The sequence below is a fragment of the Thecamonas trahens genome (genome assembly GCF_000142905.1).
Source record: "Thecamonas trahens ATCC 50062 unplaced genomic scaffold supercont1.15, whole genome shotgun sequence".
NCBI classification, from domain to species: Eukaryota; order Apusomonadida; family Apusomonadidae; genus Thecamonas; species Thecamonas trahens.
The window spans coordinates 167,024-188,339 of NW_013657665.1; the positions used below are offsets into that span (position 1 = coordinate 167,024).

General features: G+C 64.7%; 10 protein-coding genes across 10 annotated transcripts; 6 read left to right on the forward strand and 4 right to left on the reverse strand.

Annotated features, from left to right (window-relative positions):
- Window positions 1-6: 6 nt before the first annotated feature.
- AMSG_02513 (uncharacterized protein) lies at window positions 7-1,561 on the forward strand (the record flags this gene model as incomplete). Its single annotated transcript, XM_013903978.1, has 1 exon — window positions 7-1,561. Exon 1 carries the CDS (start codon window positions 221-223, stop codon window positions 1,559-1,561), a length of 1,341 nt encoding a protein of 446 aa, XP_013759432.1. The 5' UTR covers window positions 7-220.
- Window positions 1,562-1,637: 76 nt separating this feature from the next.
- On the forward strand, window positions 1,638-2,945 carry AMSG_02514 (ubiquitin-activating enzyme E1; the record flags this gene model as incomplete). Its single annotated transcript, XM_013903979.1, has 1 exon — window positions 1,638-2,945. One exon carries the CDS (start codon window positions 1,638-1,640, stop codon window positions 2,922-2,924), a length of 1,287 nt encoding a protein of 428 aa, XP_013759433.1. The 3' UTR covers window positions 2,925-2,945.
- Window positions 2,946-2,950: 5 nt separating this feature from the next.
- On the reverse strand, window positions 2,951-6,202 carry AMSG_02515 (uncharacterized protein; the record flags this gene model as incomplete). The annotated part of the gene is made up of 2 exons (XM_013903980.1): window positions 2,951-5,984; window positions 6,180-6,202. 2 exons carry the CDS (start codon window positions 6,200-6,202, stop codon window positions 2,951-2,953), a joined length of 3,057 nt encoding a protein of 1,018 aa, XP_013759434.1.
- Window positions 6,203-6,356: 154 nt separating this feature from the next.
- On the reverse strand, window positions 6,357-7,538 carry AMSG_02516 (uncharacterized protein; the record flags this gene model as incomplete). The annotated part of the gene is made up of 2 exons (XM_013903981.1): window positions 6,357-6,805; window positions 7,010-7,538. 2 exons carry the CDS (start codon window positions 7,536-7,538, stop codon window positions 6,357-6,359), a joined length of 978 nt encoding a protein of 325 aa, XP_013759435.1.
- A 709-nt stretch (window positions 7,539-8,247) lies between these two features.
- On the forward strand, window positions 8,248-10,226 carry AMSG_02517 (UPF0418 protein C6orf94; the record flags this gene model as incomplete). The annotated part of the gene is made up of 3 exons (XM_013903982.1): window positions 8,248-8,300; window positions 8,348-8,426; window positions 8,532-10,226. The coding sequence occupies 3 exons, from the start codon at window positions 8,248-8,250 to the stop codon at window positions 10,224-10,226; spliced, it is 1,827 nt and encodes a 608-aa protein (XP_013759436.1).
- A 176-nt stretch (window positions 10,227-10,402) lies between these two features.
- Window positions 10,403-11,331, forward strand: AMSG_02518 (SNARE domain-containing protein). The gene has a single exon (XM_013903983.1). The coding sequence runs from the start codon at window positions 10,442-10,444 to the stop codon at window positions 11,309-11,311; it is 870 nt and encodes a 289-aa protein (XP_013759437.1). The 5' UTR covers window positions 10,403-10,441; the 3' UTR covers window positions 11,312-11,331.
- Window positions 11,332-11,410: 79 nt separating this feature from the next.
- Window positions 11,411-11,649, reverse strand: AMSG_02519 (uncharacterized protein; the record flags this gene model as incomplete). Its single annotated transcript, XM_013903984.1, has 2 exons — window positions 11,411-11,610; window positions 11,640-11,649. The coding sequence occupies 2 exons, from the start codon at window positions 11,647-11,649 to the stop codon at window positions 11,411-11,413; spliced, it is 210 nt and encodes a 69-aa protein (XP_013759438.1).
- An 825-nt stretch (window positions 11,650-12,474) lies between these two features.
- AMSG_02520 (uncharacterized protein) lies at window positions 12,475-14,964 on the forward strand. Its single transcript, XM_013903985.1, has one exon. The coding sequence runs from the start codon at window positions 12,498-12,500 to the stop codon at window positions 14,925-14,927; it is 2,430 nt and encodes an 809-aa protein (XP_013759439.1). The 5' UTR covers window positions 12,475-12,497; the 3' UTR covers window positions 14,928-14,964.
- A 90-nt stretch (window positions 14,965-15,054) lies between these two features.
- AMSG_02521 (condensin-2 complex subunit G2) lies at window positions 15,055-18,974 on the forward strand (the record flags this gene model as incomplete). Its single annotated transcript, XM_013903986.1, has 2 exons — window positions 15,055-15,090; window positions 15,329-18,974. 2 exons carry the CDS (start codon window positions 15,055-15,057, stop codon window positions 18,929-18,931), a joined length of 3,639 nt encoding a protein of 1,212 aa, XP_013759440.1. The 3' UTR covers window positions 18,932-18,974.
- Window positions 18,975-18,983: 9 nt separating this feature from the next.
- AMSG_02522 (ankyrin) lies at window positions 18,984-20,308 on the reverse strand (the record flags this gene model as incomplete). The annotated part of the gene is made up of 1 exon (XM_013903987.1): window positions 18,984-20,308. Exon 1 carries the CDS (start codon window positions 20,241-20,243, stop codon window positions 18,984-18,986), a length of 1,260 nt encoding a protein of 419 aa, XP_013759441.1. The 5' UTR covers window positions 20,244-20,308.
- Window positions 20,309-21,316: the final 1,008 nt, after the last annotated feature.

Sequence of the window (21,316 nt, forward strand, 5' to 3'; positions counted from 1 at the left end):
CCACCGCTCGCCCCCACCCCTACGGCCACCCACACAGTCTTGTCCTACACGTCCTCCGTAGCCGTCACCACATGCGAACGAGCGTGTCCCCCTCGTGCTCTCCTTGGTCCTTGCTTGCGCGTTGGCGTGCTCGGCATGTACCCGCCTCCCGCTCTCGCGCCCAACCGCAGCCTTTCCACCGCCGCCACCACCGCCTGCACCGCTTGCTCTGGCGAGCTGGATGCGCGACCTCGGCCCGCTGGTGGGGAATGCGCGGGTTCTGGACCTGGTCTTTCCGGGGACCCACGACACGCTCACCGCCGACCTCTCGGATCGCATCGCCGATAACGCCAACGACATCTCGCCGAGGCTCGCCAAGATCCTGCATGATCTCGCACCGCAAGAGCTCATTGGAAGCTTTATCCGCGATCAGGCGACATCGCAAGCGCTGTATGTGACCGAGCTGCTGCAGGCCGGGACTCGGTTCTTTGACTTTCGTATCACCTACACCAAAGGCCCGCACCTCGGCGAGCCGTATGACTGGTACGGCCTACACTTTGTGGAAACAAAGGCCAAGGCCCTCACCTACCTCAAAACCATTATCGATTGGCTTAACTCTCCCGAGGGTGTCGATGAGATCGTTGTGGTCTGGTTCTCGCGGCATGGCGACACCTGCGAGACAGGGACCAATCAGTATCCGGGCGTGTCGGTCGCCGAGAAGCAGGCGTTTTGGGCGTCCATCAAGTCGGTCATCGGCCCGCTCCTCATCAACGCCTCGGACATGCCACCCAACGCTACATCAGTCGACACCTGCCGCGATGCTGGCCAGCGGGTCCTTGTCTACACCTCGGACTGGAAAGAGTTTACTGGGAGCGACCCTGCACCGCTCAATGCTTGCCGTCACATTGCCAACCTGCACAACGGTGACTTTCTTAACGAGACCATCGGCTACCGCGAACAGCTCGATGCCTACCGGGGCTATGCCGAACAGCGCCAGATCGACGCTGCCACCAACATCTTTTCGCTCGTCCGCCTCGCCGTCTCTTCACCCGACTTTCAAATCGAGGCCGCCGCCAAGTTGCGATACATCCCGTTCGGCCATGCCGAGGTCCGGGCCAAGTGCGCGAGCGGGTTCAACCTCCCCAACGTCACCGAGTGGTGCCCCGAGACGCTGTTGGACCTCACTCAGCTTGCCAACTACTATTCGCAGCTCACGCTCGAGATCGCGCACAACAGCCCGGGCTACGCCTTTCCCAACGCGTTCTATGTCGACGCAGTGACCAGCACCGGCAGCATCCGCACCGGTACCACGCCGCTCAACCAGCCGCCGGGTCCTCAGCCGCACGCTCTCTCCGAATACGCGTACGTCGCCACGGTTGTCGACTGGTTCCGTGCCTGGCGATGCAGCACCGCGTCCGCGCTGCCGGATGTCTCATCTGGCCAGTCCATTGCCGACTTGTGCGCCTCTGCCGGTGCCGCGCTCGCCACTCTCCGCGCTGCCGCGCCCATCCAGACATGGTCCGATCCTGCCAGTGGCCGCCTTGACGGCTGGCCTGCGCCTGGCCGTCTGCCTGGTCACTGACAGTCGCTGACATTGACACGCTCAGCTACCATTGAAGACCTTCACAAGCCACAGCCCTCTCTCAGCTCGTTTCGCCATGGCGTCTTTGCCTGCGACTGCGACTGCGCCCACGTACGAGGAGCTACAGGCTGTGGTTGTCTCGCTGCGCGAGGAGCTCGCTCGGGCGACAGCGGCTCCTTCCACGCTTGCTGCTGGAGCGAGCCGGGCAGGAACTGGGGCTGAGGTCCTCGCCAGGGCGAGGGCGCAGACCTCCATGTCGGCCGAGGTGGTGGACTGGAACCCGTATTCGCGGCTCATGGCGCTGCAGCGGATGGGCGTGGTCACCGACTACGAGCGGATCCGGACGCTGACGGTGGCGGTGGTTGGCGTCGGCGGCGTCGGCTCGGTAGCAGCCGAGATGCTGACCCGGTGCGGCATCGGCAAGCTCTTGCTGTTTGACTACGACACGGTCGAGCTGGCCAACATGAACAGGCTTTTCTTCCGGCCTGATCAGGCCGGAATGACCAAGACTTCTGCAGCGGCGGCGACGCTCGCGGTCATCAACCCGGACGTAGCCATCGACGCTCACCACTACAACATCACCGCGCCGGACAAGTTTGACGACTTTCTAGACGCGCTGCAGAGCGGTGGACTCGCGGGCCAGGCTGTCGACCTTGTGCTCTCGTGCGTCGATAACTTTGAGGCGCGGATGGCCATCAACCAGGCGTGCAATGAGCTGGGGCAAGACTGGATGGAGTCGGGCGTGTCGGAGAACGCCGTCTCGGGGCACATCCAGCTCATGATACCCGGTCGGAGCGCGTGTTTTGCCTGTGCGCCGCCTCTGATTGTGGCGCGCAAAGGTGATGAGCGCGAACTGAAGCGCGAGGGGGTGTGCGCGGCCTCACTGCCCACCACCATGGGCATTGTCGCCGGCCTCCTTGTCCAGAACGTGCTCAAGTTCCTGCTGGGCTTTGGCCAGCCGACGTACTACCTCGGATACAATGCCCTCTCGGACTTTTTCCCGTCGATGGTGCTGCGGCCGAACCCAGGGTGCGATAACAGCGCGTGCCGCGCGCGGCAGGCCGACTGGGCGGCGCACATCGCGGCGCACCCCGAGGACGACACCCAGCTCGGCGCGCCGCCTCCTCCTCCACCGGCTGTTGCGCCGCAATCGACCGAGAACGCGTGGGGCATTGTTATTGAGTGCGATGAGGGCGAGGAGGAGCGTTCCCAGCCCACTGCGGGCGGCGATGCTGAGCTCGTTCCTGGCGTGCGGCCTGCGTACAATCCGGATGCGCCGCCAACCAACGACGCCCTCGCGCCGCGTGTCGACGCCGCGGATCTCGACCTCGACGCGCTCCGAGCGCAGCTTGCAAACATGTGAAAGAGAATACAGTTTACCGAAAGACCTTACGGCGAGCTGAGAAGCTCGCGCAGCGAGGCGTGCTTGGCCTCGACGTCTGCGAGGCGCCGGGCCCGCGCTTTGAGCTCGTCCTGCAGCTCGCTGTTGGCGGCGCGGCTCTTTTCGAGAGCCTGCACGACACGCGCGTGCTCGCCTTGCAGATGATCAAACTCGGCATGGAGCGCCTTGAGCTCGGCCTGGTCGGACTCGATGACGTCGCCAGCCTGGGCCAGCGATGCCGAGACTTCGGCCAACGCCGTGTGCCGCTTCTGGACCTCGGTCTCCAGCTCTGCGATCCGGGTCCGCTGGAACTCGTCCTCGGTCTTGAGCTTGGCCACAATGTCCTCCATCAGCGCATACGACTCGTGAAGCACGGTGTGCTCCTCGTTTTTCTTGTCGAACCTGCGCTGTAGAGCTGCCAGCTCCTCGCGCAGCTCGTCGCACGCCATGTTGCGCTGAAGCAGCTTGCGGGTCGTCGCGTTCATCGCGGTCTCGATCTCCTGGTAGGTTGTGCGAAGGTCAGCCAGCTCTGCTGCAGTAGCAGCAGCGTCTGTCTCGACTTGGCCAATATGAGCGTCCTTGTGTGCCACAGCTTCTTCCATGAGGACGATAGTGTCCTTGGCCTGAACAATCTCGGCGTCCTTCTTGGCTACAGCCTCCTTCAACTGCGCGTTGTCAGCCTTGGCAGCGTCTGCCTCGGCAAGCGCGTCCTCAACCACAGCCTCCATTTCCTCGTTGTGGGCCATTGCGCCATCCAGCTCTGCTTCCAACACCTTCTTCTCCTCGGTGATAGCGGTGATCTGGAAGCGCGCGTCGTTGATGTCGGCCTCCATTGCCTGCATTGAGAGCTTTGCCTTGGCGACCGCAGTCTGTTTGGCATTGAGCGAGTCGAAACACTCCTGAAGCTCAAGCTGGGCGCTTTCGAGCTGACGCTTGGCCTGCTCAAGTTCGGTGAGTGTGGCGTTGTGGGCCAGCTGCTCGGCCTCGAGAGCCTCGCACGCATCCTCGATTTCGGCTTCGGCGTCGGACATTCGCTGGCGGGCGTCGGCCACCTCGGCCTCGTACGCGTTGAGCGCAACCTGAGTGCCCTCGAGATCGCCCTTGAGGCAAAGAAGCCGCTCGACTGTCGACGCGAGCTCGTCGCGCTCTGCAATGAGTGTCTCGTTCTCGCTGATGACGTCTGAGAGCTCGGTCTGGATGGCATCGTTGGCATCCGCTGCCACTTGCGCCTGCGTTTGCAGGGCAGCAATTGTGGTGTGCGCCTTGTCTCGCTCGGCAAGAAGCGTCTCGTTCTCGGCTGCCATCTCGGAGAGCTCGCTCTGGATGCGGCTGCTCGCGGTCGCCGCAGCCTCATTCTCAGATTGCAGCGAGGCAATCGTTGAATGAGCCTCGGCGAGCTCTCGCCGTGCAATCTGCAGCTCCATCCGGACATGCAAGAGCTGGGTGTGAGCTTCGGTCTCGGATGCGGCTAGCGCCTTGCGCATCTTCTGGGTGGTGGCAGTCAGCTCGGCGCCAAGCTCGCTGTTCTCGGCCTCCAGCACCGCAGCGCGAGCCGCAAACCGCTCTGCCGCCTGCGACGCCTGATCAAGCTCACCACTCTTGCATGCAAGCACGCCCTTGAGCGCATCATGCTGCGACGAGAGGAGCTCAAGCTTGGACTGGGCCGCGTTCCGCCCGCTCTTGGCCTCACGCATCTGCTTCTCGAGCTCGGCTACCCGGGCCTCAAGGCGCTTGCACGACTTGGCGTACTTGGCGTTTGCATCCTGCATCTCTTCGATCTTGCCGTCGGCGCGAGGCTCGGTCTGGGCACGGAGCTCGTCGTACGCAGCCTGCAGGGCGGCATGCTCGACATCGCGCTCAGCCTTGGCCGCCCGCAGCTGTGCGAGCTCGGTCTTCAGCTTTGGAGTCGCGGCACCGCCAACGAGGTGTGCAAAGGCAGCCTGCGCCCGTGCCAGCTCGTACTTGAGGCTGTTGACCTCCTCGAGCGCGCCGGCGAGGCGTGCGCTTTCGCTTCCACCCTCGAGCGCGGCCCGGAGCTCAGTGAGCTCTCCCTTGACCGCATCGTGGCTCGTACGAAGCCGCATGTACCGTGCTGTCGAAACCGTCGAGCCGGACTCAAGCTCGAACTGAAGCCGCTGGACCTGCGCCTGCGCCGACAGCGCTTCGCGATGCCAGGCACACCCACCGGCACAGCTCTGCGCGCGGACTACGACCCGCGCCAAATACGGATCGGTTCGGGCCGCCAGCCGCGCCGCCGCCGCCTCGCGGAGCTCAGCCCGCTCTGCGCTACCCGAGAGCGCCACAAGCGTCCGGGCCTTGAGCCAAGACCAGCGCGAGCTTGTCTCAGTGTTGCTTCCGGCAACCCGAGCCTTGACGGACGCAAAGACCTCGTCCATCGCGGCTGCGGTGGGCGCCAGTCGCGCCGCACCATCAACGACTACATACCACAAGCCCCAATCGGTGTCCAGCGATACGCCCTCACTCTGTAGCGCGGCAACGAGCTCGACAAAGCCGGGCGCGCTTCGCAGAACAGGGAGCGCGGGGTGCGGGCTCGCTGCGTTCCCCCCGTTGCCAACCGCCTGGCTGACGATGGCGGCGGCGGCAGCCTGCAGCTGCGCTCCCAGCTCGATCTCACCCGAGGCCTTGCGAGCAAAGCTCATCTTGCGGGCCGCTGCCGCCAGCTTGCCCATGTTCTGCGGCAGCGTCGAGACAACAAAAGTCCTCGCCCGAGCATCCACCGGGTTCTCACTCTCTCCGCCTGCCAGAACACTCATGAGGGCCCGCTGCGCAAGCGCTGTGTACGCTTGCAGCATGCCAACCACCAGCATTCCGCTCCCGGTCTCAAGCACGGCGTCGATGGCGCCAGCCAGCTGGGCTTCGGTCCAAATCAGCGCGTCGAGCGCGGCCGGCTCGTGGGCCGCGCCCACTCCGCCCACCGCCCACACCACCTTGTCCAGCAGCGGCGGCAGCGAGCGCTCCAGCTGCTCACGCGACTGAACCAGGCTCTCAATCATTCCAACAACATCGTCCTTGGCCTTGGCCCTGCACCCTCGCGCGCCATCCGCTGTCCGTTAGTTGCTCCCTTTTCCCCCGGCCGTCGCAGCCAAATCGCATTCAAAATTTGAGCGTTTTGGGTTGTCGTCTCCCCGCCCCCCCCCCCCCCCCCCCCCCCCCCCCCCCCCCCACCCGCACCGCACCGCACCGCACGGGCCGTCCTTCCCACACCGTCCGTTTTACTGCAAACCAGCGTGGACGTACATGGTGTTAGGTGACGAAGGCGGACCTGCCGCGAACAATGTCGGCACAAAAGCTAGCTCGTCCATCTGTGCTTCCCCAACGAGACGACTGTGGCCGCCCAGGCCCAGACGCCCGCCCCTCCCACCGTCGTCGTTCGTTCAATTGATTCTAGCCGGCTTAGGCGCCTGCATCGCCACCGTCGGCATCGTCTTGGTCTCCAGGAGCCTTGCTCTCGCCCGCGCCCACGCCTTTGCTCACGGACCAGGCTTGGCCCGACGCTGGCGGCGCAAACGAGAGCGTGGCAAAGCCGCGCGCGAGGTCGACGGGCCGTAGAGCTTGTGTCGCATACGCGCCATAGGCCGGGCAGCGGGGCGCAATCAGATCCTTGAAGAAGATGACAGCAGACTCGTATTCAGCGAGGGAGGTCGGTTGGAGATGATGCTTATCCTTGTCCGGCAACGGAGTAGAGCGCCGCTCGACGCGCTCCTTGAGAGCATTGAACTCGGCGATGAGGTGCGGGTCTGGCGGAGTGCGAAGCGGCGCTCCGTTGGCGCCGGCTGGGGCGCGGGCCGACCGCCGTGGCGCAAAGGCCCTGAACCAAGCTTTGCCTTCGAGAGCCTGCTCCACTCGCTCGCTGACGTTGCCTCTGGGCATCGCCATGTCGGCAGCGAGGACGTTTTCCGGCAAGTAGGCGGGAGTTAAGGCATTGAGGCCGATGCAGTGGGTGCGCGGCCGCTGCGGGTTACTGGAACCGAAGAGCCCACGGGGACGGTTGGTGCCTGGACGTTCGCCAGCCGGCTGCGCTGCACCGCTGCTGCGTGCTGATGGACTAGTAAAGCCGCTGAACGAGAACTTGGCCGCCGCCGTCGCCGATGTCTTGCGGGGCTTGCGAGCGTCGACGCGGCCGGCCTTGAGGCGCGCGCCGCGCAGCCGATGCGAGTGGGCAAGGCCGGGCTCTTGCAGCTCGGTGCACATCTTGTGCAAAGCATCCGCCTCGGCAGCGACAGTGTTGCGGAACTCGGAGCGCCAGTCGACCGCTCCGCTCTCCCGGAACCGGCGCTTGAGCTCGGGTGCCGCAAACGGGAAGCGCTGCTCAAACAACCGCAGCCAGAGGTAGTTGTCGCTCGCCGCAACCTTCCATCGCTTACTCACGCGCGCCGCCCGGGCCATGTCCTCAGCCGACAAATACGCAAGGACATGGACCATGACTTCTGCAGGGAGAACCTCTGCAGGATCTACCCCTTCCATCGCTGATCCTGACACTTGCTCCGACTCGGCTGTCTCAGCTGCGGCGTTCAACCCGACCGTCGACGCACCCGTTGTCTCGGTCCACACCTCCTGGTCGGTCGACGAAGCCATGCTGATGCTATGCCTCTGTGAACAGGCTGCAAGCCGACAAAACTTGCTGCCTCTTCTCTGCACTTCAAGTTGGGTGTTAGTTACCACAAGTGTCTCTTCCACCCCCGCCCTTGCCCTGTCTTTCTTCTGCGATGTCGGCACGTGTTCGACTCGCCGCTAATTCCCGCCGCTACCCCCGCCGTCCTTTCCAACCGCGATCCACGCCCTCGCAATCCAATCCGAGAGCAACCATGGTATTCTGTCATCTCCGGGATTGCCGTACGCTGTATCTATGTAAGTCGTGCTGTGCGTGGCCGATCCCCCCCCTCCCTCCCCCCCCCCCCCCCCCCCACCATTCGAAGAAGGGTGCTCGAGGAGGGTGTTTTTAAGCGATGACGTGAGCGAGTAGGGCGCGCGGGGCCCCCCCCACACCCCCCCGGGGGTGTGGTCCCCAAGCCCGGGGGAGAAGATTGAGCGAGCAAAGGCTGTCCGTGAACAGCGTAAACGAGAGCAGCAGGTACGTACCCTCTACACCAACAAGTGCCATGCCTGCTTCCCATGCCCATGCCTCCCCCCCCCCCCTTGCCTGTGGTTGCCCTCCGGCTGTGAATGGCGTTTGAACTTTGGGCTATTTGGCGCCAAGGCAGACCAGTCCGTCCCTCTCCCTCTCTCTCTCTCCCCTTCCGGCATGGCTCACAATCCAGGGGGCCGGCGCAGGAGAGGGAAGCATATGGAGGCAGCTCGCGCAGGTCGCATGCTCGTGGTGGCGGTGGTGGTGGTGGCGTTGGTGGCGGTGGTGGTGGTGCCGACTACTACTCGGGCGGCGGAAGAGGAGGCGCCGGTGCCGGTCGTGGCGGCGGAGCTCAAGAGGCTGATTGGGGCTACGGCAACGAGTACGATGCCGGATATGTAGAGGATGATGGGTACGGGTATGATGATGGGTATGGTGGTGGGGGATATGGTGGTGGTGGTGGTGGTGGTGGTGGTGGTGGTGGCGGTGGCGGGTACAACGAGTATGACGAGTACGCGACCAAGGCTGTGTACGGGCACGATGTGCCGGGCATGTCGTCGCGGCAGTCGTCGCGGGCTCGGGCTGAGCGCGAGAGCGGCGGGCGTGGCGGGCGTGGCGGTGGGCGGCGGTACGGCGAGTCGTATGAGGCTGCGGCGTACGAGTCGCCAGCGCCACGGCGGAGCTCTCAACAGAGCAGCCACGCGCGGCAGGTCTCGGCGCGGTCGTCACCACAGCAAAACCGAGGGATGGCGCGGCGGCGGCTGTCGCACGACTCGACGGCGTCGTCGGTCTCCAACGTCTCGGGGGTGCCTTTCCCCAATGCTGCGCCGCGTGTTCCGCCCATCGGATCGCAGGACGTCATCCGGTCGGTGCTCCAGCTGGAGAACGTGATGGCCAAAGAGGTGCTTGTCTCGCTCCTTCGCGAGCCGTGCTGCTCGTCGACCCACACCGTGGTGGCCCGGCTGATGGAGTCCCATGGGTACGGGCCGAAGAAGGCCAAGCCGGCGGCGCGCCCCTCGCGGCCGACCCGGAAGTCGGAGCCGCGCCGGCCCGAGTGGAACAACGACTTTACCGAGCCGGCCTCGACGGGGCTCATTGACGACAGCGTCGACGTTCGCAGGCGGCTGCGTGAGCAAGAGCTGGAGCGCGCCCGCGAGGCCCAGCGCTCACGTGAGTCGAGCCGCGCCTCGAACGACGGCTACGGCGGCTACGACGGCTATGATGGATTCTCGGACCGCCAGTCGTCCGCGGGCTCTTCGCGCCGCCGCCGTCGCCGGCGCAAGAAGCCTGCCGCACAGCCTGCACCTGCGCCCGAGCCCGAGCCATACGCAGACTATGACGGGTACAACGATTATGGCGGCCGCGGCGATGTTGGGTACGGAGGCGGCGGTGGTGATGGCTACGACGACGGCTATGGTGGCGGCGGTGGCGGCTATGACGACGGCTACGGCGGCTACAACGAGCCTGCACCTGCAACCAAGCCGGCGCGGCGACCGACTCATCGGCAGTCGTCCGCGTCGGAGCGCTCCAGCGGGCGCGGTGGCAGAAGCTTTGACAAGCAGCCTATTGGTGGCGGCCATGGTGGCGGCGGTAGCTTTGACGAGCGGCCCATTGGAGGCGGCATGCCGCTGGATGAGGTGCCGATCAAGGCCAGTGGCGGCTCGGGCGGCTTTGATCCTGTGGCAGCTTCGGCGCCGCCGCCGGGTGGCCTTGTCCCATGCTCGATCTGCGGGCGCAAGTTTGCCGCCGACCGAGTGCAGAAGCACGAGGGAGCCTGCCGCAAGCTCAAGGCCGGCGCCAAGAAGCGTAAGACGTTCAACGTGGCCAAGCAGCGGATGGATCCGGAAATGGCCAAGGCCAAGGCGGCAGCCAAGCGCCAGCCGGTGAAAAAGGCGCCCAAGAAGGACTGGCGCCGCGAGCATGAGGAGTTTGTCGCAAACGTCCGCGCCGCCCGCGAGTACTCGGCCGCTATCAAGTCGGGTGCCGATCCGTCATCGCTCCCACCGCCGCCATCCTCGGGCCCGAACCCAGACCATGTCCAGTGCCCACAGTGCCTTCGGACGTTTGCCCCAGCCACCGCCGAGCGCCACATCCCGCGATGCAACGCCAAGCCGCGGGCCGGCGCCACCCGTCGCAATCCCCCTCCGCGATCGGGCGGATCCGCCCGTCGTGGCCGTGGCTCCAGCCGCAGGTACTAAAGCTCCCTCCCCATCCCTTCCCTGCACCTGCCAAAGCCAAGCCTTGCCTTGCCCAAATTGGTCGCATGCATCGTGGACGTTCCGAATCGGCATTCCGCGAAAGGCGGTTGTCGAGGCACAGGCAAGTGGAAGGTCACCTCTCCCCCCTCCCCCCTCCCCTCCCCCCCCCCTCTACCTCCACCCTCTCTCAACTTCTTCTCTCTGCGTGTGTTTGGATGTCATATGCTGAGCTTGCGTCCGGCGGGCGCGCCGGCGGGCGCGGTGGGACCGGGTTCGACGCCCTCGGCGGGCAGGGCGACGCTGACGCCGAGTACATCCGGCTGACGCAGCAGGTGACTGACGCGCTGGGTGAGATGCTGGCCAATGTGTCGCGGATGTCGGGCCTGGTTTCCAAGCTTGGCGGGCCCAAGGACTCGCCGCGGCTCCGCGATACCCTCGCTGAGCTTTCGGAGACGACGCGGCTGCTCGCGCGGCGGACCGGGCGTGAGATCCGGATCATCGGAACGCTCGACGGCGGCTCGCCCAATGAGGTGCGCCAGCGCAAGATGCAGCAAAACAAGCTGAAGAAGGACTTTGAGGCCGCGCTGACCTCGTTTAAGGAGATCGAGAACGTCAAGATGCAGAAGGAGAAGGCCTTTGTCCGCAAGGCCCGCGCCTCCATCTCGGCAAAGTCCAACCCGTATGCCGGGCACGACGGGCCTTCAGATGCCACTGCCCTGCTTGCTGCCCAGGCCCAGTCCCAGGAGCAGCTCCGCCTCAACTCGCTTGAAAACGAGATCGACTTTAACGACGAGATCATTGCCGAGCGCGAGTCGGAGATCCGCGAGATCGAGGAGACCATTGGCGAGGTCAACGAGATCTTCCGCGACCTTGCAGAAATTGTCAACGAGCAGGGCGAGATGCTCGGCGAGATCGACAACAACATCGAGTCGACCGTCTCCCACACTGACGGCGCCGCCACCCAGCTCCGCATCGCTAACGACTACCACAAATCTGCCCGCAACAAGCAGTTTTGCTGCTACGGCATCATCGCTCTCATCTGTATCGCTGTTGTCGTCGCTCTCTCTGTCGGTCTCAAGAAGTAAATCCCCCCCTCCCCCTTGCGTACACCCTCGCCCTCCTCCTCCCCGACTTTCTCGGCTTTGGCTGCTCCGCCAGAGACCGCTGGTCATTCATTTGCGCACCTAGAACGGGAGGAAGACCTTGTGCAGGCCCGGACGCTGCGGAGCCGGGGTGTTGTAGTAGCCGAGGCCGATGATGAGGGGGATGAACCCGTAGTGCAGGGCGTGCTTGCCGACCGTCATGGCCGTGTCCACCACCTTGAGGATCTTCAGTGCCGTCGACGACTCCATCTGTGCCACCTTGGCCTTCTCCATGTCAGCCACTATATCCGTACACCCACACCCACCACACCCACACCCATACACCAACCACCATCCGCCATCCATCATCCACAGTGAGTCCTTGCCCTGTATATGCCCACCCCGGCCCTCTCCCTCTCCCTCTCCCAACCAACCAACCCGACATCACCCACCTCATCCACGCCCACACCCCCTTCCCCACCCCAACCCCTCCACCCCCTGCATCCCTCCACGTCCACGCCCCCTCCCCCTCTTCCCCCTACCCCCCACACTCACACCTCCAGCCCTTTCCTAAACATACTTGTGAGATAGAAGTTGGATGTAGCCGTCTGCCTTTCCCCTCTGTCCCACTCAAAAGGGAGTGACAAAGTCTGTGGTCGGCCGGGCGGCTGACGCGCTCCTCCCCTCCCCGCTCCCCCCCCCCCCCCTCCTCCTCCGTCGTTCCTCCAACCCAGATCAACTCATACTGCCGTCAGTGCACAACCACCCCTTCCATCCCCTTCTTCTTCATCATCCCTCTCTCTCTCTCTCGCCATCGCAATCATCCGATCTCCATCAGCCGACCCCCCCCCCTCCCCCCCTTCCTCCATCGACGCCACTCCCGCGCATGCCACCACCTGCCATCTCCGCTCAACCTCCTCCCGCCACCTTCACCCTCCTCCCCTTCCCGCATATTATCACTTGATCCCCCCCTTCCCCCCATCTCTACCCACCTCACATCTACGACTCGTCAGTGTGGTCAATCGATCCACCATCTCCTTCCATCCGATGTCCCCCCCCCCCTTCCTCCCCTCCCGCCTCTCCCCTTTCCGACACACTCCTTCGAGTCGAACGTTCTGAGCGGTCTCCGGCAGTCTGCCACAAAACCAGGCCCGGGTATGACACCACCTGTCGTACCTCGTGTGGCCACATGGCAACGAGAGGGGAGACGGAGATGGGAAAGCAAACGAGTCCGTCCCGGGCTTTGGCCTTTGCTCTTGCTACCCTCACAGAGACCGAGACGCCTCAGGCCCTGGCCTCGGCCTCGTCCCGCACACGGACGCTGCCGTACATGACCACCACGTCGGCGGTCCCGCACCCGCATGCTTCGGGCTCGCACTCGGCACCGGTCTCACCGTGTGCAACTGTAGCTTCCGCATCGTCTGTGCGCGAGTCAAACGCGGTTCCGTTTGCCACTTCGTCGGTGCCGTCCGCTGGTGTCGTGCTGTCGTTCAGCCACGGACCTCCGCCGGCGGCAGAGGCGGAGGCCGAAGCCAGCGTAGTCGCTCCGGAGCGCTGTCTTGCGGCGGGCGAGAGCGCGCTGGAAGTCGAAGTTGATGTCAGGCCTGATGGGCAGAGCGTGAGCGTAGGCGCAGGCATGTCGTCGACATCTTCGGTGTACGGGTCGGGGCGGGAGGCGCTGCGATCGTACGTCTCGTCGCTCGCGCTTCTGCTCTCGCTCTTTCGGGCGCTCGTTCCCGTCTCGTCGCGAAAGTATCGTCTGCGAACGTACCACGGGGTGTTTGTGGCGTCCGAAGCGCTGGATGCGTTGGTACGCTCGGGTGCACTCCCGTCAAGGCCGGCGGCGCTCCGGCTCGCGGAGCGACTCTTTGATGCCGGAGCTTTCTATCACGTCACCCGCGAGCACATGTTCAAGGACAAGCGCCTGTTTTTCCGCTACCGTGACGATGCTGGCGAGTACGGCGACGAGGTTCCCGAGTACGAGGCGGGGTACGATGCGCAGGTGGCGGCGCGCGAGCGTGCGGTGCTGATCACCGAGGCTCAGGTGGCGTCGTCGCCGGGCACGGGCGCGCTTGGCTCTCCACTGCCATCGGAGATGCCATGCACGCGGCCGTTTCTCGCGCTTCCGCTGACCCTCTCGACCGAGCTCGAGACCCATTTGCACTTGTTTGAGAGCGCCATCTATGTGTCGCAGCGCAAGGTGCCTGGACAGGGCATGCTCTCGCACGTCTTTGTGGCCGGCGAGGCCGTGACGGCGCTTGTGGCACGCGGAGTGGTCAACACTCGATTGCAGGGCGTCGCCATCGGACAGCGGCTGCTGGAAGCCGGCGTCATCCACCACGTCTCGTTTAAGCACGAGTTTACCGACTCGCTCGAGTTCTATCGCTCGACCCTGCTGGCCCTCACACCGCTTCTAGACGGGTGGGACGAGCGAGTGGCACACTACCGAGCGAGTGCTTCACCGCGGCAGCCGGAAGCGCAGCTGGAGGAGCGCCACGGTGCCGACAGCCCATGCGCTGACATCGCGTCGGTGTGGACCATGCCGCTCGACGGCGATCTGGTCGCCGCAGGTCGGGTCGAGGACATTCTCGACGGCTCGGTCCAGTCTCTAGTCGAGATGGACTTGGACCTCAAGCTGCTGGAGAAGCAGTTTCGCGCCGGGGTCAAGGTCTACAAGCGCAAGCGGTACCTGCTGCGGGCTTACAACGACGTGTTTGTCGGATCAGAGGCTGCCGAGTGGCTGTACGCTTGGCTCCTCAAGCAGGGCTTTTACCCCACACTCGAGGCTGCCGTCTTGCTTGGCAACGAGCTCTTCCACCGGCGAGTCTTCCGGCACGTTGTTGACGACCACCCGTTTCGGGCGGACGAGCTCTTCTACACGTTTCTTTCGCCATCGGCGTCTGCGGAGCAGGCCAAGATCATTGCGGCGCGCAAGCCGTCTGTGTACATTGGGCCTGCAGCCGGCGGCGGCGACTCGTTCTCACGGGCCGGTCCGCCGGTCCAGAGCCCATCACCGATGGGCACTGCACCAATGCAGGAGGCGCCGTTCCCGCCGAGGGTTGCCAGCCTCTACGCCTCTGTCCGCGACAACTCGGGCGAGGGCGTCAAGTTTATCTGTCCGCGGTTGGTGTGTGGCGGATTTGCCGTCTCGTCACTCCGCCGCCTTGCAGCGCACATGCAGGCCATGCACATTTTGCCGCCAGGCAACGAGCCGCGAGTTGACTTTGTAGCCATCCACGCCGCCGACGGCAGCCCGTTTCCGCGCTCGGGAGCGCATTCGGCGCTGGTCTTTGTCGTCGCCGACGTGCCGGGCATCGTCCATTGTGCTGCCTCGCTTGATGGCTCATGGTCGCCGCAGCATCTCGAGGTTGCGGCTTATCAGCCGGCGCATGTCGTCTTTACCTCGTCGTCCTCTTTTTCCAAGGGCGATCTCGTCTCCTCGCTCCTCCTCTCGCTCGACTGCGGTGCGGCGCCGTCGGCCTCGATCTCGGCTAGCATTGCTATCCCCAGCTCGCCACACTCTAGCCCAGACGCTGATGCCAGCTCTGGCATCTCGGGCTCGGCCGTCGTCACCGACATCGGCTCGTTCCGTCTCACCGCTCATCAGCCGTTTTCGTAGCCATGGCCGTATTTGAATTGAAGCAAGACCAAACCCGGCGTGGGCCGCCGAGCCTCCGGCCGCTGCTCGCTCACCGCACCCGCACCCCAAGCGTCACTACGCCAAACACAGCTCTCACACGCACACTATGTTGCTCCGAGAGCTGCTCGAGTCCGACGAAGGGGTAGCTCAAATCCCTCTGCTGCATGTACGTGCGGTGTCAATGCCAAATTGAGCCTTGCCTGTGCCTGTGGGATGGCGGGTGGAGGTGGGGTGGCGTTTTGGCGCCAAATGGTGCCGATGGAAGGCCAAGCGGGGAGTGGTGACAGGGCGAGAGACGGGCGGCGGCAGGGCGCGGAAGAGAACATACACGACACGGGTGCGGACTCACGGGTCAGGAGGAGTAATGGTTGTGAGAGTAGAAGAGCGGCGAGCTCGATGTGGATGCCGAGCTGGAGGTGGCAGACTACAAGTTCCTCCGGCACATGTGGCACGTCCTCCGGACGACGGCCGAGGACATTGTCTCGTCGGGTGCCCACGTGAACTCAGGTGACGATGGCGAGCCGCTACGGGTGCTGAGTGGCGTCGCCTTTGTGATGCAGCGGGTGTTGGCAGACGAGGCGCGGAAGGCATCCAAGTCGATGTTTGCCGTCGCGTCGCTCCTCCACGACATCATCCTTGTTCTGCCTAACACGCTGGACGGCGACGCGCTCAAGAACGAGATTGCACTGTTCTGCGAGACCTGGTGGACGCATGCCAAGCCGGGGCGCGAGGCGCTGGTCCCGCAGACACTGTGCTACCTGCTTGTGCGGGGCCTGTCCCCGGGCGGGACGCCGGGCGATGTCAAGCGGGTGGCGGCGATGCGGACGGCGTTTGAGCTCCTCGACTTTGAGCACGAGTCGACCGAGTCGATCAAGGACCTCATTTTGCGGACGCTCTTCTCACCGCTGTTCCTGGGCGCGGCGGCTGGCATCAAGTTCCTGGCGCACATGTTCAACCTCTCGGGCCCGTTTGCCAGCGAGATGCACGTGACCATGAAGGGCCAGATGCCGATGGCCAAGCTCAAGATGCTCAACTCGTACGGCGAGGTGTACTTTAAGGCATGGAAGACGGCGGGCGCGGCGTCGCGTGACGCGATCGAGTACAACTTTGTGCAGGAGCTGATGAGCGCGGGCGTGCACGCGTCGTCCAAGGGCCTCGCTGCGGCACTGCGGGCGGTGCTTGGAGCGTTCCACGAGCGCAAGCGATATCCGGGTGTCGACGACCTGCTGCTTCGGCTGTACGAGCCGATTCTGTGGCGGGCGCTCAAAGCTGCGTCGCCCGAGGTGCGGTGCAACGCGGCGGCGCTGTTTGTGGAGGCCTTTCCGCTGCAGTCGCCTGCGGCGAGCCAGGTGGAGACCGAGGCTAACATGGCGCGGCAGTTTGAGGCGCTCGGGTGCCTGCTGGACGACGAGGCTGTTGGCGTGCGGGTGGTGGGCATCCACGGTGTGTCGCGGGTGCTCTCGCTGTTCTGGGACTTGCTTCCGCGGATTCAGATCCAGGCGTTCCTCAAGAAGCTGGTGGGCGAGCTCGCGTTTGATGCGAGCTCGCCGGCGGTGCGGGTGGCCGTTTGCGAGGGCCTGAGCTTTGTCCTCGACAATCACCTCTCGCATCCGATGCTCAAGGCAGTGCTGTCGCGGCTGTCACCGCTGCTTGACGACGTGTCGGACAAGGTCCGCGGTGCGTTTGCAGACCTGCTGCTGAGCGTCAAGACGCTGCGGTCAATCAAGTTCTGGGAGGTGGTGCCGGTCGAGTCGCTGCTCGCACGGCTGGCGGTCGACAGCGACAAGATGTGCCGCAAGCTGGTGCGGCTGCTGGCAGCGACATACTTTCCGACGGCGAACACGAGTGCGAGCGCAGCAACGCATGTGGTCCAGCGTGTCATTGTCTTTGTCCGCCAGAACCCAGTTGCAGCGCTCAACTTTTACCGCCACGCCCACAAGGCCGGCCCGATTTCGGTCTCGGACGTGGCGTGTCTCATTGAGGATCTCGGCGCGCTTGTGGACAAGGCGGTGGCAGCCGCGCGGGTGTGTGCCCCGCATCCGGCCACCATTTCGACCCGTGCGTCGGGCGGACACGCCGACATCTTTGCGTCGTCAGTGGAGGGCGTGGAGCTCGAGCTGAGCGATGATGGCGACGAGGCTGCACGGTCGATCAAGCGGCGGAAGTTGCTCGAGGCCGAGAAGAGCGGCGAGGGCGTGGCGCGCGCGATCGAGCTGCTCTCGACCGACGAGACGGCGGTGATTGGCGGGCTGATTGTGGTTCTCGGCGCGCTGCGGTCGTCGATCAGCAAGTCGCTGGCCAAGCCCGTGTTTGCGCCGCTTGTGATACGGCTCAACAGTCTGCTTCCGCCGGCGACGGTGGTCAGCATCATGGAGTGGGCCCGCCAAGTGTCGAGTGGCGCAGTTGGCGCGGTGCTGGCGCTGGCGTCATCGCTGCCAGACTCGCAGCTGGCGGATTTGGCCAAGTACTGCCTCGGTGCGCTTACGGGCGGTATTGCTGGGCAGTCATCGTCCGAGTGGGCGCCGCATCTGCTCTGCCTCGTCGAGTGGGGAAAGCTTGACCTTGTCGTCGATGGCCTCGCGTCGGCGCTTGTGCGCGGCCGGACGAGCTCTAGCCGGGCCGGTGCGCGCAAAAAAGCACGGACGTTGGGCGGCGAGGGCCCGTCGAGCTCTGGCAAGACGGGGGAGATGAGCGCTGGGTTTGCGCTCGACGTTGTCGAGTTTATGTTCAAGGACGCACACCTCCGGTCTGTGCTTGCTCAGCCGGAGCACTTGGGGCATGTGATGCGGCTGACGGGCGCGACCGCGGCGTACGGCGAGGGCCTGGAGGCGCGGCTTGTGCACGCACTCACGCTCGAGGCTGCGGCACCGGGTGCATCTGCGGCAGCTGCGGCGCTCAACACGGTATTTGCGGACGAAGAGGGTGCGGCGGACGAAGATCCCGGCTCGGACGCGTTCTGCGTCCGAGCTGCACTTACTGGTCTCCGGCTTGCGCTGCACAAGCAGGCGTACCGTGGGGCAAGCCGGGCACCACCGGGCGAGGTTGTCGACGCGGTGACTGCGGTGCAGACTGAGATTGGCCCTGCGCTGGCGTCGCTGGCGTCTGCGGAGCGCGAGCGAGCATCGGGTGGGCGCAAGCGGCCGAGCGGAAAGGCCGGCTCGGGCATCGACATTGCGCTCCAGTACGTGAACGGCGTGCTGAGCATTGCGGCCGACGCGCTGGCGATCGGGATGCGAACCGGCGGGTTTGCGACGAGCTTGAGCGGAGCGCTGGTGGTGGTGATGCAGTCTGCGCCACCTAAGCTTGCGCGACGGGCAACCAAGGCAGCGGGGCGGGTGTTGTTCCAGGAGTTTGAGGCATGCGCCGACGTCGACGCAGCGCTGCGGCTGACGGGCGAGCTGGTGGCAGCGGCACCGAGCAAGTACGTGGGCATTCTGGCGGCGCCGCTCAAGTCTGTGCTGGCACTGTACGAGAAGCATCGGCAGCTGCAGGTTGTGGTGCCGCTGCTCGCGCGGCACGCGCTGGCGGTGAGCGCCAAGACCACGGCGAGCGGCGGGTCTGTGCTCGACGAGCTTCCGCTGAGCGGAGGCGACGAGAACTCGGGGACGGCGGTGGCGCTGGCGCTCAAAGCTGCGCACTTTGAGGAGCTTGCCGGGCTCCGGCTAGGCAAGAGCGACGAGGCCGAGATCGACGGTGTGGTAGGCATGGTTGTCGATGTGTGCACCTCTAGCGCACCCCGTGCGGCTGCGTTTGTGGCGGCGCTCAAGACCATGATCAAGCGCGCGCACTCGGCGCGGGTCCTTGTGGCGGCGTCTAACCTCATTGCCGAGGCCGTGGCCAAAATTGGCGACCGGAAGGGCGCAGCAAGCGTGGCGAGCTCGGCGGCCAAGGCGGTGCAGGCTGCGGGTGCACGGCTGCCGAGCGAGGCCATGGTTCTCCGCAAGGAGCATGAACGGCTGGCCGGCGTATGGATGGCGGCGTAGCAGATAACTGCTGTGCGGCGCCTACGGGATAAATGACATGTACTCTTTCTCGCTACTCGGGACAGCCCGCAGCAGCGAGGAGGTGGACGATGTGGAGGTGACCTGCGCGGCGGGCGGTAGTGAGCGGGCCTGGATCGAGCGACGGATCGACGCGTGGGTGTGCCAGCATGGTTGTGACAACGTCGACATGGCCGTGGTAGCTAGCCCAAAAGAGGGCGGCGTTGTGGCCCGCGTCTGGGTCGACGCGGGCGTCATCGAGAAGGAGGACGACGGCGGCGACCGAGCCGGACTGCGCCGCCATGTACAGCGCCGACGAGTTTCGGATCGACGGGTTGGCATCGGTGTGGGTGAGGAGGTAGGCGAGGACGTCGGCGTGGCCAAACTCGGAAGCGGCAAGGAGGGCGGCGGAGGCTGCGGCGGTTGTGTCGACATCCGGATGGGCGAGCAAGAGCTTGACAATGTCGAGGTGGTTGCTCTCCGCGGCGGCCTTGACGGCGTGGACAGGATGGGCGGCCGCGAGGTCGACCCGGGAATCGCCCAGCAGGCTTTGAATGATGGCAAGGTAGCCAAACTCGGCAGCCATGTGTAGGGCGTAGTTGCCGCCGGCGGTGGGATCTGCCTCGGGCGACGCCAGCAAGTACTCAAAGGTGCGGACGGCGCCAAAACGGGCGGCGATGCGGAGGGCGGTGTCGCCGAGCGCGCACAGGTCAAAGTCGCCACGGACGATGAGGAGTTTTAGGACCTCGAGTTGATCTTTGAGGGCAGCAACAAGGCCAGCCTGCCTGGCAGCACCGGGAGAGAGGCTCTTGTGGGCGGTAATGAGCTCAAGGGCGAGGTCAGGCAGATCGCGGCCGCAGGACCAGGCAAGGACGCCGACCGAGCGATCAACCTGCATGGCGACGTAGGTGTCGGTCCGGCGCGAGCCGAAACGTAGCGGGCGTGTTGTGGCGTTGACGTCAAGAAGCGCGGCGACGAGCTTGCGCCACCCACGACAAAGCGGGTCAGCGGCATCAAAGATGGCAGCGAGGCCGCCGGTGCGGGCCAGAGGATCCGACTCGGAGCGGTGTGGGTCAACAGCAGGAGCAGGAGCAGCAACGATGCGGTGCGCGCCGTACCACAGCTTGCGTCTGATGCACACATCGATGCCCGCGAGAGCGTGAGCGCGAGCCGCCGAGAAGGGAGAGCCGAGCAGGGCTGCATGGAGCCGGGAGCATGTACAAGCAAGAGCCACAATGTCCGAGGCAGTCAGGACGGCAGCATCATATGCGATGGCATGGACGAGTTCTGGCGGGAGGACATGGAGCAGGGCCATGTGTAGTCGGTCGAGGGGAGAGGGAGAGACTAAGATCGTTGTTGACAGCGGGTTAGTCAGTTGGCTGTGGCTAGGCCCTGGCTTGGCCCTGGCTTGGCCTGTCGTGGTCTGCCTTGGCTTGGCATGTGCTGATCTGTGTGGCTGTTGGTGAACATTGGCGCATTGGCATTGGCATTGGCATTGACCGACTCTGATGTCTTCCATGTTCCATGGCACGGTGAGCCTGTCTCTTCGAGGAGAGCACGAATGTCATCGTAGTCTAGACCTGGCTACAGCCACAGTTACACACGCACATACGTACTTACGCCAGACCACTTGACGTCACAAACGGTGTAGGGAGTCTCATTCTACCTTGTCTGCCTGAAAGCCAAAGCCGAAGCCTTTCCAACCTGTTTGCTCTCATGTCGGCCGCCTCGCAAACGCTGCAATGCGCCGAGTGCAAGACGATCTTGGCCGCTGGCTCCGAGGCCAAGATCGTTGCCTGTCCCTCGTGCGGTATCCATCTGACCAATCCGCATTACGCTGCTGAGCGCCGCCACCATACTCGGCCACTGCTGCTCCACCTGCTGTGGTTGCTTGCCCATCTTGCGCCACCCATCTGTCTGTTCCGCAGGGCGCGGCGCAGATGCAGTGCTCGGTCTGCGCGACTGTCATGGCGGTTCCAGGCACAAGCTCTCCGGCGCCGCAGGCTCCTACAGGCCCGATGTACGAGTGCCGCAAGTGTGGGAACAGAACGCCATACACCCCCGGTGTCACCACTACAATCCCCTGCTCGCAATGCGGCAAGGTCGGCCTCCCGCCGCTTCAGCCCGGCGAGGGCTACGGCTCCAAGACCATGCCGTTCATCATCATGTAGTGCGCGCTCTCTTCTTTTTCTCCCTGCCAGCTACCAGCTGCCAGCTATCAGCTGCATCAACCCGCTACCGCCACAACACTCTGGTCCATGCCCGCGGTCGATCGCCGTCTTGTGCCGTGTCCCGTCGTCGTGCCGTACCCAATGCACCATCTCCTCCCACACTGGCACAACCACGACGCCATCCGCCCATCCCCCATCCATCCTCCCCCCCCCCCCC